Below are 15,540 nucleotides of genomic sequence, written 5' to 3'. Positions count from 1 at the left end.
AATGTCCCATTTGAACAGCCGCCCTGGAGGCTGGGAATTCAGATTGCATTGTAATTCAGTCAGATAGGTTAAGGTCCTGGGTTTGACTTTCAGCCACTTGTGCTCTGTCTCTGTAAGATATACGTGGGCTCTTTCAGGGTAGAGAGAAGAGTGCCTCCTGACCTGGGAATTTGAATCCTTAAATGCATTCTTTTCTTTCCAACCATTTTGTCCAGCACCAGCAGAGGCAACCAATCAGTGTCATTCTGTCCGAATATCTTAAAAATTGATCTATGGCAGCAGATACAACACCCACAGCTTTGCCTCATAGAATTATTTGACTCAGGGTTCCCAGTGGTGTTTGTGCGTTTCATCACGCCATTGTGGTGCGGACTGCATGTGTTTTCTTCACTGTAAGAATAATCATTAGTGCCCCCAAATCACCTCAGATTAGAGAATCAGTTATAGGAACTTCTGAAAACTTATCCTGAGTATCCTGTTTATTATCCCAAGGGATGGTATTTGCCTATGATCCCAGCACAGGGATAGGGACTCATATCATGAGAGGTCTGTGATCATGAAACTGTGAGGGATCATCCTTAGGACTAAGCTAAAAGAGGCGTAAGCAGGATTGCTAGTTTGAGGTCAGCCTGGGCTATATATTAGCACCATATTGACCCAAAAACCCAAAACCGAGGCTGGGGAGATAGAGTTGGCAAGCGAGCCCAGGACCTGAATTTGTTTCCCAGAACCTGTGTAAAGAAAATGGGGGGTGCACGTCTGGAATCCAAGTGCCGGGGAGGCAGATCTCTGGGGCCCATTGGCCAGCCTGGCTGGATTACTTCGAGAGCTCCAGGCTAATGAGATACACTGTCTTGTATATGTGCAACTCCCCACCCCGGGTGCATCACACACACACACACACACACACACACACACACACACACACACACACACACACACACACACACACAGAGTTGGGGCTGTGGCCCGAGCACTCCAAGAGAAAGGCGGAGTGATGTGGGTCTGTCTGTCTTTCCACTGGGTCTGTCATTTCCCCGGGCTTCCGTGGCGGAGCTTTGCGCTCCCTGGCCGTGGTTTCCCATTGTTCTTGCTTTGGATTTATCCTGCTTCTCGTTCACGGGAAGTGACAAACTGTCGGAGCCCGGAGCTGTCAAACATTTTCAAACCCCAGCTTGCAGTTATTCTTCATGAACGTGCTCAGCCCGGGGCTGGTTGTGAATAAACATCACCCGCCAGGCCCCTGCATTCCTGGCCTTGACTAGAGCGTCTGCCAGAGTCTGGCTTGGGGTCACATCCTTCAGTTTAGACTTTCCCTGGAGAAGAGAATCATGAAACTACAGCCGCCGCCAAGAAAGCATCAGCAGTGTATTTAGAGAAGCATAAAAAAGGGCCAATTAAGCTGTTCGTGGTTTATTATTATTAGTGGTAATGACTGCTGGCACACAGCAGCTCACTGGTGTCTGTGGTCTGAGCGAGCTCTGGAAGCCCGTCCATGGCTTCCTCCAGCACAGGCTTTATAGGGCAGGGAGAGGAGCTGACAGCAAGCTTCTGGGCCACTGAGATGGAGTGGGGGGTGGGGCGGTGTAGAGCTCAGTGTGTGAACCACACTCCCCTGAAGGTGGAGGTCTTGGATATGATGGGTCCTATCCTAATCTGTGGAGCTAAAAATTAGAAATAAAGACTGGTAGGGACCTCGGACTCCTTCAGGAGGTTTGACTGGAGCAAAGCTAGGTCTGGAGACATGGGCCGTCAGTTAAGAATTCTTGCTTTTGCAGAAGACCACACAGTTCCGTTCCCAGCTCCCACACTGGGAGCTCCTCACAGCCACTTGTAACTCCACCTCATGGGGGAATCTAAGGCTTTCTTTTTTTTTTTTTTTTTTTTTTGGTTTTTCAAGACAGGGTTTCTCTGTGTAGCTTTGCGCCTTTCCTGGAGCTCACTTGGTAGCCCAGGCTGGCCTCGAACTCACAGAGATCCGCCTGGCTCTGCCTCCCGAGTGCTGGGATTAAAGGCGTGCGCCACCAACGCCCGGCCTAAGGCTTTCTTTTAGCCTCTGCTGGCATGCACACACACACACACACACACACACACACACACACACACACACACACACACCACACTTGCATCTGCATATACATACATAAGCACACACGTACACATAAATAAAAACGTTTTAAAAATTCTGTGACTCCCTCTCCCTAGGTCTTTGCATGGCTCCATCTTGGGTTGGCCAGGAGTCCTCACTCTGTGATGGTCTAAGGAAGAAATTATGTGTCCCTAGTGATCTTGGAAGCTCCGACCCATCGTGGGGTTTCCAGGGGCTGAAGGCTGAGTTCACTGTCCTATAAGGCTTATGCTAGAGTAACGGAGGGCAGGGGACCCAGCCTCTTGTCAGGCAGCGCCACTTTCTCCCCAGTCTCGGATGAAGCCCATCCGTTCCTCGTACCTGCCTCCCTCAGCCAGGTTTCCAGAGCCAGGATGGGGGTGCAGATTCAGTGACGGGACAGAGGCTGACAAATTCCAGGGCATTCTGGGAATGTAGAGCTGCTGTTTGCTCCTCCAAGCACCATCGGTGCTCTGATTTTTTTTTTAATGGTGACAAAACCTGTATGCCCTGAGGACTGTGAGTCCTTGGTGCGGAGGTGGGCAGTGGACAGCATGGCTCGCAGATTGGCTGGATCGGGGGTTAGACTTCATCAGATCTGTTGAAGTTCTGACAAGAACCACTGCTGCTCCTGCTCAGCCACGGTATGTCAGGAGGGACGGAGGAACAGCTAACAGCTGGCCTTGGCGTTGTGCGGTCTTTTTCCATTCGGGGGTGTGGGCCCAGTGTGCTTGTACCAGCTTCTATTGGGAGGGCTTCCCACAGGTCAGGAATGCCGGGTTCCTCTCCTGGCTCTTCTTCCAGGGGTCTCCTCCCTCGGTTCTAGAAGCTTCCCTCCTGCCTGGAGACTGTTATAGAGGGTGGCTGGGAGGCAGCTGTGCCTGTGGCCTCCCAACACCCTCTCACTGAACAGCCACTTCTTTGTGACATTCCTGAGGCAGGAGGAGGAGGCAGCTCCCTGGAGCCAGTTTTGAGTGTCTGGGCAAAGAGGGTGTTGTGGAATAGTATCCAGTGATAAGCCTCTGCAAGGACTGTGGAGAGGAAGGGAGACACATTCCTGACTGAGAAGGCTTTGGCTTTGAGGGTCCTGTGTCTGGAGAAGAGAAGTCGGGTGAGCGATGGGAGGAGAGGAAAATGGATTGGGTAACCTGAGAGCGAGTTCTGGCTTTCTGGCCTTGAATTAGTGAAACAGTAGGCCACTGAGCTGGCTGGACACACATTGGTTAAGGCCCTACTGTGTGCAGGCAGAATGATCATCAGGTATGTTGAGTACCTACTGTGTGCAGGCAGAAAAATGATCATCGGGTGTCACCATCAAGAGTCCAGAAGTTTGAAAGTGAGAGATCATCTGAGCGTAGGATGCAGTGCTTAGGGGAGGGGTGGTGCCTGAGCCATGAGAGCGGAAGCTGAAAAGCCTGGCCTGGTGGCACACCTCTGTAACCTCAGCTCTCCAGAGTCCCGGCAGGAGGATAAGAAGTTCAAGATCATCCTCTGCCACATACATAGTGGGTTCAAGGCCAGACTCAGCTAGGCAAAAAAGAAGAGCTTGGCTTTGAATCATGAGGGACATAGGTGAGGTTCGGGGAGAAGGTAGGGTTTTTTTTTTTTATTTTTTTATTTTTTATTATTGTTTAAACATGGAAGACATGACACAGAAGGGTCTTAGAGGGATGGTGTGAAAGAGAATAGTATTTGGAGAGTGTTCTCTGAAGATGGAGTGTCTGCACACTCCGTGGGTGTCACAGCGTCCCAGAGCATGGACGGAGCTGAGGAAGCATGCACAAACCTAAGATCTGCTGGAATGAGCTAGGAAAAGGGATGAGGCCTGGTCAAGGGAAGAAGGTATTTAAGACACACAAGGATGGACATTAGGCAGTGTAAGTGGCCCCGGTTGTCTGGTTTCCTCCAAAGGGACAGAGAAGATACCATTTGGACATCAAGGGAGCTGACGTTCTTTCTTGGACATCGTATGAAGTTATGCTGGGCTTCTGGAGACTCCGAAACCCCAGTGGCCTAACTGTAGACTCTGATGAAGTCAGCTGTGGCTCTGATGGCTGTCATTGTTGGCGCCCTTCTCGTGGCCATATAAGCATCCAGGCATCGCTAGAAGATTCTGACACTACTTGCTCTTTGATCCCTCAGCCTTGTGGTTTCTGCTCTATAGCTAGAACTAGACATGGTAAAGAGGGTAGGGGAGATGGCTGTTAGATGTGAGCAAGGAGGCCACCTTCTGCATAGTAAGGTTAAATCCGCTCATCTTCTGAAAGAGAACATTCTAGATGGTTCTGAGGCCTGGGTGTTGGAAACCATTTGAGTTGGAGATCAGTGGTATGTGACATGTATAGGGTGTAGGACTTCCTCAAGACAGAGGGTTGAGTCCATAGAGCAGGATATCTTAGTGTGTGCTAACTGGGTAGCCTTGGCTGCCTAGGGTCCCGGCATGGCATCATCACCTGTGAGATGAGGTTGTATCCCCATGGAGGGAGCCCCGAGTGCATGCTACAGTGCGGGCACGTGGTAACGTCTGCCGAGAGTGGTCTCTTGTTCTTGGGGTGTCCGACCGAGCCACCTGCTCTGTTTCTCAGGAACCGTGGTGTATGGCGAGCCCATCACGGCCAGCTTGGGGACGGATGGCTCTCATTACTGGAGTAAGAACTGGGCCAAGGCGGCTGCCTTTGTCACCTCCCCTCCCTTGAGCCCCGACCCAACCACTCCAGACTTTCTCAACTCCTTGCTGTCCTGGTGAGTACCAGGGACTTGTTCATATCTGCATCCTAGATCTCCTTGGACCAAAATGACCCAGTAGGCGGCAACCTGGTCGCTGGGAACAGGCTAAAAAATAGACCCCTGTTGACCAGATTTGGGGTTGTTAGTAACTGAGAACAAGGAGTTATTCTGTCACCGTCTTGGGTGGGAATTCCTGATAGGGACCTGGGTCATCCTGACAGGCGTTCTGAAGGGAGGGCTCAGAAGGATGCCAGCGTGGCTGGTGGGACATCACTTAGGAAATATCTCAGCAGACAGACCGGGGCACCTTGCCCTGTAAGGAAGCCTCATGTCATGTGTCTCCTAACAGTGGAGATCTCCAAGTCACTGGCAGTGCCCACTGTACCTTCAACACCGCTCAGAAGGCTGTGGGGAAGGACAACTTCACCTTGATTCCCGAGGGCACCAACGGCACAGAGGAGCGGATGTCTGTTATCTGGGATAAAGCTGTGGTAAGGACTGATGACTTCCCTCACCACTCAGGCATGCCCCTGTCTCCGTGGGTGTGGGGCTCGTGTTGGCCAGTTGAGAACATTCTAGAAACTCCGAACTTGTGAGATGATGTTTCTCCAAGGCAGTTCCTAGTAGCTCATTTCCTTCTGAGTATTACATGTAAGTCCCGTGTCAGTGAGGAAATCGCTTCCTGGTGGCCTCCCCAGTCACCAGGCTTCAATTCCACTTCGTTGGGAGTGTGTTTGAGGTCTCCCGGCGTTCAGAGATTGTCCCCACCACAGGCTTCTGTTTGACCTGTTTGGGGCAGATACTGACCTTGGGAATTTCGAAGTTTTTTCACTTTAATTTTTAAAATATAGTAACAGGTTTTCTGATTCTTAATGAATTCTTGAGATTATGTGAGTAAAAAAAAAAATCATCTTGTGTCAGAGGTAATCGACAGTGAACATTTTGGGGAATGTCTTCAGTTTTTGTCAGCACATGTGTGCACAGTATGTGTCGGTATTCAGGTAACATGAGCATCACACACACTGCCTCACAGCCCATTAAAAAGACCCATAATGTGTCATGAAGCTGTCATCATCTTAAATCCACATGAGAATCAAGACGCTTTTCAGTCTTCTTGTTTGTTTCCCTGAGACAAGGTCTCTCACGATGTGGCCTTGGTTGGCTTGAAACTAACAATGTAGACCAGGCTGACCTCCACCTCACAGAGATCCACCTTCTTCTGCCTCCCCAGTGCTGGGATGAAAGGCCACCACACCCAGTGAAAGGCTTGATTTTTTTGATAGTAGATGGCGACTTCACTAGTCATTTTTTTTTTTATAATTCTTTCACTAAAATTTTGTGTTTGTGTTGTTTCTATTTTTTTTTTTTTAACTGAGATGGGTATCCATGTAGACATCTCCTTGGGTACATCTTTAATTATGTTTGCATAAGAAGTTTCTAGAAGTAACATTGCTAGGTCAAAGGGAGTCTGTTTAAGACCGTAAATACATATTGTTAAAATTCCTTCTGCAAAGATTATGACCCTTGATGTGGTGTATGACACTTCTCAGTGGGTTTTAAGAGCAGAAGCCCAAAACACAGCTAATTTGGTAAATGTTGTCTTTCTTAGTTGATATTCAATTTCTTTGCTGATTGGAATGAATTTTTTAATATGCCTTTTGGCCACCTAAAATTTTTTCTTCCTCTCAATGCACACTCATTTTCTTGTTCTCCTGTATTTAGAGCAGGTTTGGAAGGGGAGGACTTCAGGAAGTAATTGGCCCTTACTATGTATCTCGGAAAGCCAGGCTGGCCTGAAATTGACTAGAGGGCCTAGCTTTGTTGGAGGGGAAATTCCAGAGTGCATTGCATGTCAACATGTGTTCCTTTATTGCTGAACCTGATCCACCTTCAACTTTCTGACCACCTGCCCTCGTGTGTGTGTGTGTGTGTGTGTGTGTGTGTGTGTGTGTGTGTGTGTGTGTGTACATGTATGCATGCACGTGCACGTGTGTGCTGTGCCCCACAGGTCACTGGGAAGATGGATGAGAACCAGTTTGTGGCTGTGACCAGCACCAACGCAGCCAAAGTCTTTAACCTTTACCCTCGGAAAGGCCGCATCGCAGTGGGATCTGACGCAGACTTGGTCATCTGGGACCCTGACAGCGTGAAGACCATCTCTGCCAAGACACACAACAGTGTAAGGCTTGCCCATCTTGGGTAGACATGTGTGCTCCAGGTACCAAGAGACGGGGCCAGTCCAGGGATTCGGGAAGGACCTCGGTTGGGTAGGAGTGAAGTTTCCCAGGGATGTGCTGTAGCTTCAGCCTTCCAAGGGCCAGACTGACACTCTCACTTTCTTTATTGAGGCCTACTAGACTGCAACTCCTGGCCATGTTTTAGACTCAGTGGCCTCTGCCCTTAGACTTTCGGAGACCCTAGAGTGACATTTGACATCAGAACCTCAGAAGATTCTAGAAGTCAGGCACCAATCCATTGCCATGGTTTGAACAGTACCTCTTGTGGTGGGCTTACAGAAAGGGACCTAGCTAGAGCAGTCAAATGTCCAGTCCTGAGGTGGCCACTGGGAGCTTCCATTTTGCGTCAGCCTTCTCTCTGGCCAAAGGTCTGATTGATAGCTAAACTAACTGCTTAGATTGGGATAACCTGTCAGGAAGGCAGTTCCTGAAGAAAAAAACGACTCTCCCTCCCACAGCAGTCACTGAACGCCTACAGCTCTTTGTGGGGCTTTGTGAGCCTTTCCTCCATCCAGGTTGGCCCCTCCAGTAGAGTAGCGTGATCTTGGACAGACAACCTTATTGTTGTGAGTTCATGGCTGCAATCTTTCTGTCAGAAAATACTATCTCACAGCATGCCCCTGGTCCTCTGGCCCTTACACTCTGTTCCCTCTTCCATGCATTCCCCGAGAGCCTTGGGGGTGTGGGGTTGTGTCATTGTGTCCCATTTGGAGCCAGGCATGGTCGTGAGTGGAGTGGATCTCTGGGTGAAGTTCTGAGTGACCAGGAGGCGCCACGGGGAGCACAATTGCTACGGCTCCTCTCAGTGGGCCAGAAACTCTAAGGACGGTTGGGCCCAAGTGCCACAGCTGCGCAGGGCAGGTCCAGGCGTTTCCGGGATGGGCGCGGGCCTTCTGCCAGTCTGAATCCTCTCTGTTGAGCAGAAGGGTTTGGGTGGGGCATGCTAGCCTCAGTGCCAGCTTCTTCGGCCCCTGTGGGTACCGAGATGGTGGGTGCCTCATGGGGAGACTGCTGGACTCCATGTTTATGGCTAATCTTGCCTTGCTGGTTCAGCATAGTTTAGTGCCAAGCCCGCTTAAGCTTGTACCATCCATCTTGGGCTCCTCAGTGACGTCCTCAGGGTGACCCTTTCTGTGCACATGTGTATCATTTCATATTCCCACTCTTTTCATTTGGCCGTCTCTCCAAAGGGTCCGGTGTGATTATCCCAAGTGGGAAGATAAATAAAGTCGAGGTGCAGAGAGCTTCACGACCGCTCTCACATTACATAGTGATCTTGCGGTGGAGCCCGAGTTAGAAGCCCTAATTTTCCAGCATTCTCCCCCCCAACCAGCCTGCGCATGCGTGTGCAGCGTCAGAGCAGGGTGGGGTGGAGAAAGTGCAGTCCCTCTTTTGTGGAGTCCGCTCTCCAGAGGGAATAAAAACTGCTGCCAGGACCATTAAAGACACAGGTGACTGTGAGCTGGGAGCTGGCATTGGGACCTCTCTGCCTCGACAGACGAGGACAGGAAGGAGTGAAAGTCTGGGAAGACCCTTGCTGCTGCTGCTGACTTTTCTATCTACACCTGTCTCGGGCAGTATCTGTGCTCTGACTGATGTTCTCGAAGAAATGTGAGCCTTGGGACACCCCATTGCCCTTTGCTTTAGGGGCTGGTATTAAGCATGCCTGTGTGGCGTTGCTCATCCGGTGTCCCACAAACAAGAGACTCCAGGTCTGGAAACTCCAGTGTGGAAACTCTAACTCATCCATAACCCTATTGTTAAGTTAATCCATTAGGATTTTCCCACATTCCCAACTTGCTCCATAATTTTTTGAGCAATCATGTGAAGTTAAAAATGTCCATACTTAGTGATGGCCCAGCCCCCTATCTCAGAGAGGGGCAGGAGGTCTGGAATGCCAGCTTTAAAAAAAAAAAAAAAAAAAAAAAAAAAAAAAAAAAAAAAAAAAAAAAAAGCACTCAGAGAGGTGGTTCTCAACCTGTGGGTCCTGACCCCTGGGGGGGCAAATGACCCTCTCACACAGGGTCACCTGAGACCATGGGAAAACACAGATATTTAGATTATAGTTCATAACAGTAGTAAAACTGCAGTTATGAGGTAGCAATAAAAAATAATTTTACGGTTGGGATCACCACAACATGAGGAACTGTATTAAAGGGTCGCAACATTAGGAAGGCAGAGGACCATTGCCTTATAATCATGGTCCTGCTTCCCTCTGTATTTTAAAGGGGCAGATGACTCCCAAAGCCTTCGCCTCAGCTCCTTCCTAGGCCACTAGCCCCAGTGTATATGGTGTTCATGGCCTCGGCTCCCAGGGACCTGTGCTCGGGGAGATAGAGTTCAGGACTCAGCCAACAGAGGTTAGGATGCTGGAGGCTTTTGTGTCTCTTACCCTCTCATAGGTTAGGCATGTCAGAAAGTATCTAAGGACGCTTCACTGATGAGCATATTTAGAAAGTGCGTGTCCCCGGGGTTGCCAGTGGAGACAGGCTCCAGCTCTCTGGGGTTTACCAGTAAGCTTCATCAGACTGATTCAGTCCAGTCCAGAAACAGGGATTGCTCTGATGGTGACTGTCCTTCCCCACCCGCAGGCTCTTGAGTACAACATCTTTGAAGGCATGGAGTGCCGTGGCTCCCCACTGGTAGTCATCAGCCAGGGCAAGATTGTCTTGGAGGATGGCACGCTTCATGTCACTGAAGGCTCAGGGCGCTACATCCCTCGGAAGCCCTTCCCTGACTTTGTGTACAAGCGCATCAAGGCAAGGAGCAGGGTGAGTGATTTTTGTTAACTTTTACACACCATGCATTGAGTTAAACTCCACAGACATTCATTAAGTACGGTGAGTCAGAATCCTGGGATGGCGGACAGAAAGGTAAAGACAACTTGACATTGGAGGAGTCAAGGATGATCAGAGCTTTGATGATGAGTGAGGGGAAAGGACCCAGAGGAGGGAACTACTGCTGCAGAGTCATGGAGGGAGATGTTATGGAAGAATACATTTGGGTTTTGAAGTTTAAGTAAGAGTTTCTCAAGCCAAAAGAAGGAGATTGAGACACTAGGAAGATGGAATGTGTTAGGTGGAAATCATAGAGTGTGTTCAGGGCATGGTGAAGAGATGGTGCTCAGAGGCCGGGCGGTGGTGGCGCACGCCTTTAATTCCAGCACTCGGGAGGCAGAGCCAGGCGGATCTCTGTGAGTTCGAGGCCAGCCTGGGCTACCAAGTGAGCTCCAGGAAAGGCGCAAAGCTACACAGAGAAACCTTGTCTCGAAAAACCAAAAAAAAAAAAAAAAAAAAAAAAGAGATGGTGCTCAGAAACTGAGAATGAAAAGAAGAGTGATATTAGAAAGACAGTTTGATCTTGAAAATGACACCAGACCCTCTTCACAGCCTGATCAGGGGCTTCTTGGAGAGTTCAAAGATGATGTGACCTGGTGGAGGAAAATTGGAAGAAACCCGTAGAGTAACCCGTTGTTGGGGACCCAACTTGGGAGAGCTTTGGCCTGGAGCTTCAGGGGCTCTTCCTATTGTACCTGTCCATAAGGGGGAGCCCTAATCCCCAGGCATCGCTGGCCTGTCTTGGCCACACTGCGGGGGGGGGGGTGCAGGGAAGATGTCCTCTCTGAATGGGACAGGTTACAGGGTGATTGTGTGTTTCAGCTGGCCGAGCTGAGGGGGGTCCCGCGTGGCCTGTATGATGGACCCGTGTGCGAGGTGTCTGTGACACCCAAGACAGTCACTCCAGCCTCATCAGCTAAGACATCTCCTGCCAAGCAGCAGGCGCCACCGGTTCGGAACCTGCACCAGTCTGGATTCAGCTTGTCTGGTACGGCCAGGGCTGCTGGGTGGTTCTAGGGTTCAGGCTGTGTAGAGCCAGCCTGAGGCTTTCGGCTCCGCTACTGCAGAAAATGAAAGATAACAGTAGTCTCCGTCTTTCCCCAACGGGGAACACTCCAGCCACCAGACGTGAACCTGTAAATGATGAACTGGGTTTCAGAATCTGCAGGTCAGTTTTAGTGCCATGTGATGTGAGGACACCCACCCTGTGAGTGACGCCTTGTAGACTGAGGGGACATTTTTCCAATCTGTCACGTCCCTTGTTAAAGAGGGACTGTGGCAGATGAATGGGGGGCCTGGGCTCTCAGCAGCCTCACCTTGCTCAGGCCTTCCACGCTTCAGTTCTCACCCGTGCGGCCAGTCACAGCTGTGGCTCCCTGTGGGGCGGTGGTGACATCCGCTGAGTTATCATTCATGTTCGTTGCCTAGGACAAAGCCACTGGACACCGATGAGCCATCTGCAGGGGTGAAACCTGTGCCCTCCTCTCGGTGACAGAAAAGTGGACTTTCTGTCTTGGAAACTTCCTTCCCCTCTTCCTTCCAGCCCACGAGAGGGCCTTTTCATTCTCTCCGCTTCCTAAGCTTAGACAGACATCCAAAGTCCTGTGGCCTGTCACCAGCCCAATGCATGACACAGACTTCCTTTTCTTGTCATGTCTGCTGGGTTTTAGAAAGTACCTTATGTGCCCATGATGGATCAGGACACTTGAAGGCGTTTTGGTGTGGGAGACAGGCTCTTAAACCCTAGTTCTGTCCCTACAGGATGAGATCAGTCACAATGTGACTCCCCATATCATTCACGTACATGGCACAGGTTGCCAGTCCCTTTTGTGAAAGAAATGCTTGGAAGCTAGTTTGTGTTTTTAAAGTAGGAAAAATATCATGTAGATAAAGAACTAGTTTGTGACTAAGACCCAAATCCAAACAGGACAGGTGGCTAAGCAGTTAAGAGCGAACACTGATCTTGTGGGGGACCCAAGTTTGTTCCTAGCAACCATGTCAGGTGACTTGCAAGCACTTGTAACTCCAGCTCCAGGAGATCCAGTGCCCTCTTCTGGCCTCCTCAGGCACTGCACTTATGTGCACGACTCCCACCCCCTTCATTCATATATATATATAAAATAAAACAGAATCTTAAAAACATACAATGCATCTGTGTTTCATACACATGTGACATGAGGTCTTGAAGGGGATTTCATACAGTATTTTTAGTATGCCAAGTCTGACCACAGTTAGCCATAGCAGGTCAGGTGTGGAATTTACCACACGTCATATCACGTCAACTCTCAAGTATTTTTAGGGTTTAGAACATTTTGGGTTTGGGAGCTTCAGATCCAGGATTCTATACCTGGACCATCGTACTCCTCTTGAGTGAGAGGCGTGGGTCCTCAGAAGAGCCACTTGTGGGCTGCAGGGAGGTCCACTGTACTTGAGCCTTTAGTGAGGTTTGGGGAAGGGGAAGGGCCGTGTGTGCTTGGCCCAGCCTCTCCCCAAGAGTGTACCTGAGCGTACTGTAGGAGTCTGATTTTATTTCCCAAGAGCCTCACCCTTTTATTTATTTATTTTTTATCTTTTCTCTAGGAGCTCAGATCGACGACAACATTCCCCGCCGCACCACCCAGCGCATCGTGGCGCCCCCTGGTGGCCGTGCCAACATCACCAGCCTGGGCTAAAGCCCCTAGGCCTGTAGGGCCACCTGGGGATGGGGGATGGGACACCTGAGGACATTCTGAGACTTCCTTCCTTCCATTTTTTTTTTTTTTTTTAAAGAGCCTGTGATAGTTGCTGTGGGCAGCCAGTTCCTGGGGCTTCCTCTTGGGCCCCCCCCACACACACTTGGTTTCCCCTTGGAGTTTCTGAATTCGCTCACCCAAGTCCCCTACACAGTTATGAACACCACACCCAAGCCTAGCCACCCACCCCACACGGAGCTGCATCTAACACGCAGACATGCGCCACCAAGCAGATCCCAGCGAGGGTCCCCGTCACACCCTCGGCTGCACCTTCCTGTCCTGGGGAAGATAGAGTGAATTGCCCTGAGCTGCCTTCTTTTCTTTTTAAAAATTTTTAAAAAGGGGTTTTCTTTGTGGGGCTGGGGAGGGTTGGGGGTGGGATTAGGAGAGGGTTTTTTTTTTTTAAATACTAAATTGAAAGCCTGATTCAATATTAATCCATGGGTCTTGAACTGGACATCCTAATGATGCAATTATGTAACCATTAAGCTGATCTGAGGCTGGCAGGCTACTGCTGCCCCTCTGGAGAGGCTCCACGCGCCTACATCGCCATCCCTTATTCTTCCGGGTCAGCTGTTGAGAAGAGGCAGGTTTTCTTCATTGGCCTAGATTTTGCGGCAGATTAGACCTTTTGAAGGTTCTCTTCACCATTTCCCCAAATCTTCTGTCTGTTCTGGCTTTTTCTCCTTCACTCATGGAGGGAGATTTTTTTTTTTTTTTTTTAAATTGGTTTCTTGCTTCTTGTTTCCTGGACAATGCTCTTTTTTCCTCTTCCAGTAGTTTGCCCTTAAAGCCAGGCATCTTGATTTGGCCGTGGGCTGTGCCTAAGAGGACTCTAGTTTTGCACTCACGAACATAGTTTTGTGCTATCCGATGCCCATCACTAGATATCTGAGTTTGAGGCTTGCAGGACACAGGGATGGCCTGGATTATGTTACCAGTATTGTCACATGTGGGCCCAGAATAGAGTCACGTGTGCTGGAAGGGCGAGGAGGAATTAGGCTGCAGAAGTGACAGAGTTTCTGGTCAAATGTGTAAATCCAGTCCCCAAGCCCACCAAGTTGGGACCGGTCTCCCTGTGCGGGAGCCAACCAAGATGGGGCCAGTGTCTCTGTGGAGGAGCCCTTCTGGAACACTGTGACTTCTCAGTGTGTGTGTGGAGGGGGAAACATTTTTTTTTTTTTTCTGTCCAGTTATTTCAAAAGGTCTAACACGATGTGGGAAGTCCTCATAGGGGTAGAAATCTTGTGGCTCATTAGACTTCAAGCCCAGTTCTACAAGAGGAAAAACCCTGTCTTAGGAAACAATATCTCATGGGAAGAAGACTGTGTAAATTGAATGCATGGCCCACTTAGAGATCATGTCACCTCTTAGAGACCATGTCACCTCATATCTATCACCTTTTCCTCTGCCTGTCATAGTGACAGTTTTTCACTAGCTGGCTTCTTTCTGTATTTGCTGACTTCTGTCCTGTTTCTTTCCAGATGTGTGTACAGGTCTGTGTAAGTGGTGTTAGGTCCACAGGCCTTTATGAATCCAATCTATTTGAGTAAAGCAGGGCCTCAGGAAAAAAAAAAAAATACCATGATACTTTTAGTGTCCACGCATTTTGCCTTTGGGGTTAATGGTTGGGGTTTTGGTTTGTTGTTAATTTTTGTTATTTTAAAGGTAAATTGCACTTTTAAAAAATTGGTTGACTTAATATATTTGCTTTTTTTTTTTTTTTTTTTTTCCTTACCTGCACTTAGAGAGGAAATTTGAACAAGTTGGAGAACACATTTTTGTTTGTTTGTTTGCTTGGATTCTGAGAAACACTCGCAGCTCTTCAGTGCTCACTCATCTCCCTGCTGTTTCTTGTACAGGGCCCTGGGCCTTCGGTTGTTTTAGATCATTTTCTTACAAACCAAACCAAACAACAGTTTCAAACCTGGAGATCTCCGCAGTCCGTGTAAGCATGTTTACCTGTCGGCTCGCTCTCTGTGTCTGTTGAATGAATGTCATATGTAAATGCTAAAGTAAGTCAACAGTGTCTCAGAACTGATGAACTGCAGTGACTTGATGCTCTAAATCAATGTAGGATTAACTGCTAGATGGTTTTAACCCTTGAACTTGTGATTGTGACCCATGACCGGGGGACCTTTCAGTGCTAAAGCTGATCATGTGTGTAGCCAGGAAGGTACTTTTGTTGTTGTTTTTTTTTTTTTTAAATTTTTTTGTTTTATTTTTTTGTAACCACTGTCTTAATGGCAAAATAATTATGGTAAAATACAAGTCTCGTGTTTATTATTCCTTAAGAAGAAGTCTGTGTTATATTACCACTGAACACCCAATAAAGCAGAATGTGGTCGTTTCAGAGCTGTTGTCTATATCGAGACCCCCCTCAGTGCGTCGGCTTCCCCTCTGGAGTCACTCATGGGGAAGCCCTGGGCTTGGCTTAGATTCAGGCTGTGGATCAGCTCGGGAGTGCTTACCCTGCGTGCCACAGGTTGCTATGGATACCCTGGCTATAGGATGAGAGCCCAGACAGTGCCACACCTGGGGGATGAGGGCCATGGGGGCTGAGGATCAGTGTCGAAAACCCCATCCTGGAGAGGCAGGGAGCCTCCAGGACTGCCAAGCCAAATGGACTGCCAAATCCCCCTGGGATCCTAGCGGGACCACATGAGGCGAGGCGGGGCTTCAGTGTAGGTGCTCGAGTTCCTTCTAATGTGTTTACCCTGGGAAATCTTCCAACTACTTGAGCGCAGGAGAGAAAAGAGACTGCCCGGAGGGTCCTGACACCTCATCAGAGGTGCTGTCAAAACCAAGAGCAAGACCCAGGCTTCCACCCTCAGCCCAGGGTGGAGGATGCTGGTAGGGTGAGAGTCACGCTGGGCTTCACAGTTCCCTGCTTAAGGTGA

General features: G+C 49.2%; 1 protein-coding gene across 2 annotated transcripts in view; it reads left to right on the top strand.

Moving 5' to 3' along the window:
* Dpysl2 (dihydropyrimidinase like 2) overlaps positions 1 to 14,993 on the top strand; it is a 103,352-nt gene extending 88,359 nt beyond the window's left edge. For both annotated transcript variants that reach the window (XM_042285062.2, XM_006988760.4), the window contains exons 9-14: positions 4,693 to 4,849; positions 5,184 to 5,325; positions 6,843 to 7,013; positions 9,663 to 9,842; positions 10,731 to 10,896; positions 12,489 to 14,993. In XM_042285062.2, coding sequence (XP_042140996.1) covers positions 4,693 to 4,849; positions 5,184 to 5,325; positions 6,843 to 7,013; positions 9,663 to 9,842; positions 10,731 to 10,896; positions 12,489 to 12,580 — 908 coding nt within the window. In that variant the 3' untranslated portion in view covers positions 12,581 to 14,993. The remainder of the gene's footprint in view (positions 1 to 4,692; positions 4,850 to 5,183; positions 5,326 to 6,842; positions 7,014 to 9,662; positions 9,843 to 10,730; positions 10,897 to 12,488) is intronic.
* Positions 14,994 to 15,540: the final 547 nt, after the last annotated feature.

The sequence above is a fragment of the Peromyscus maniculatus genome, chromosome 9 (genome assembly GCF_049852395.1).
Source record: "Peromyscus maniculatus bairdii isolate BWxNUB_F1_BW_parent chromosome 9, HU_Pman_BW_mat_3.1, whole genome shotgun sequence".
NCBI lineage: Eukaryota > Metazoa > Chordata > Mammalia > Rodentia > Cricetidae > Peromyscus > Peromyscus maniculatus.
The sequence above is the reverse complement of the archived record's forward strand: the minus strand, read 5'-3'. Positions and strand labels throughout refer to the sequence as shown.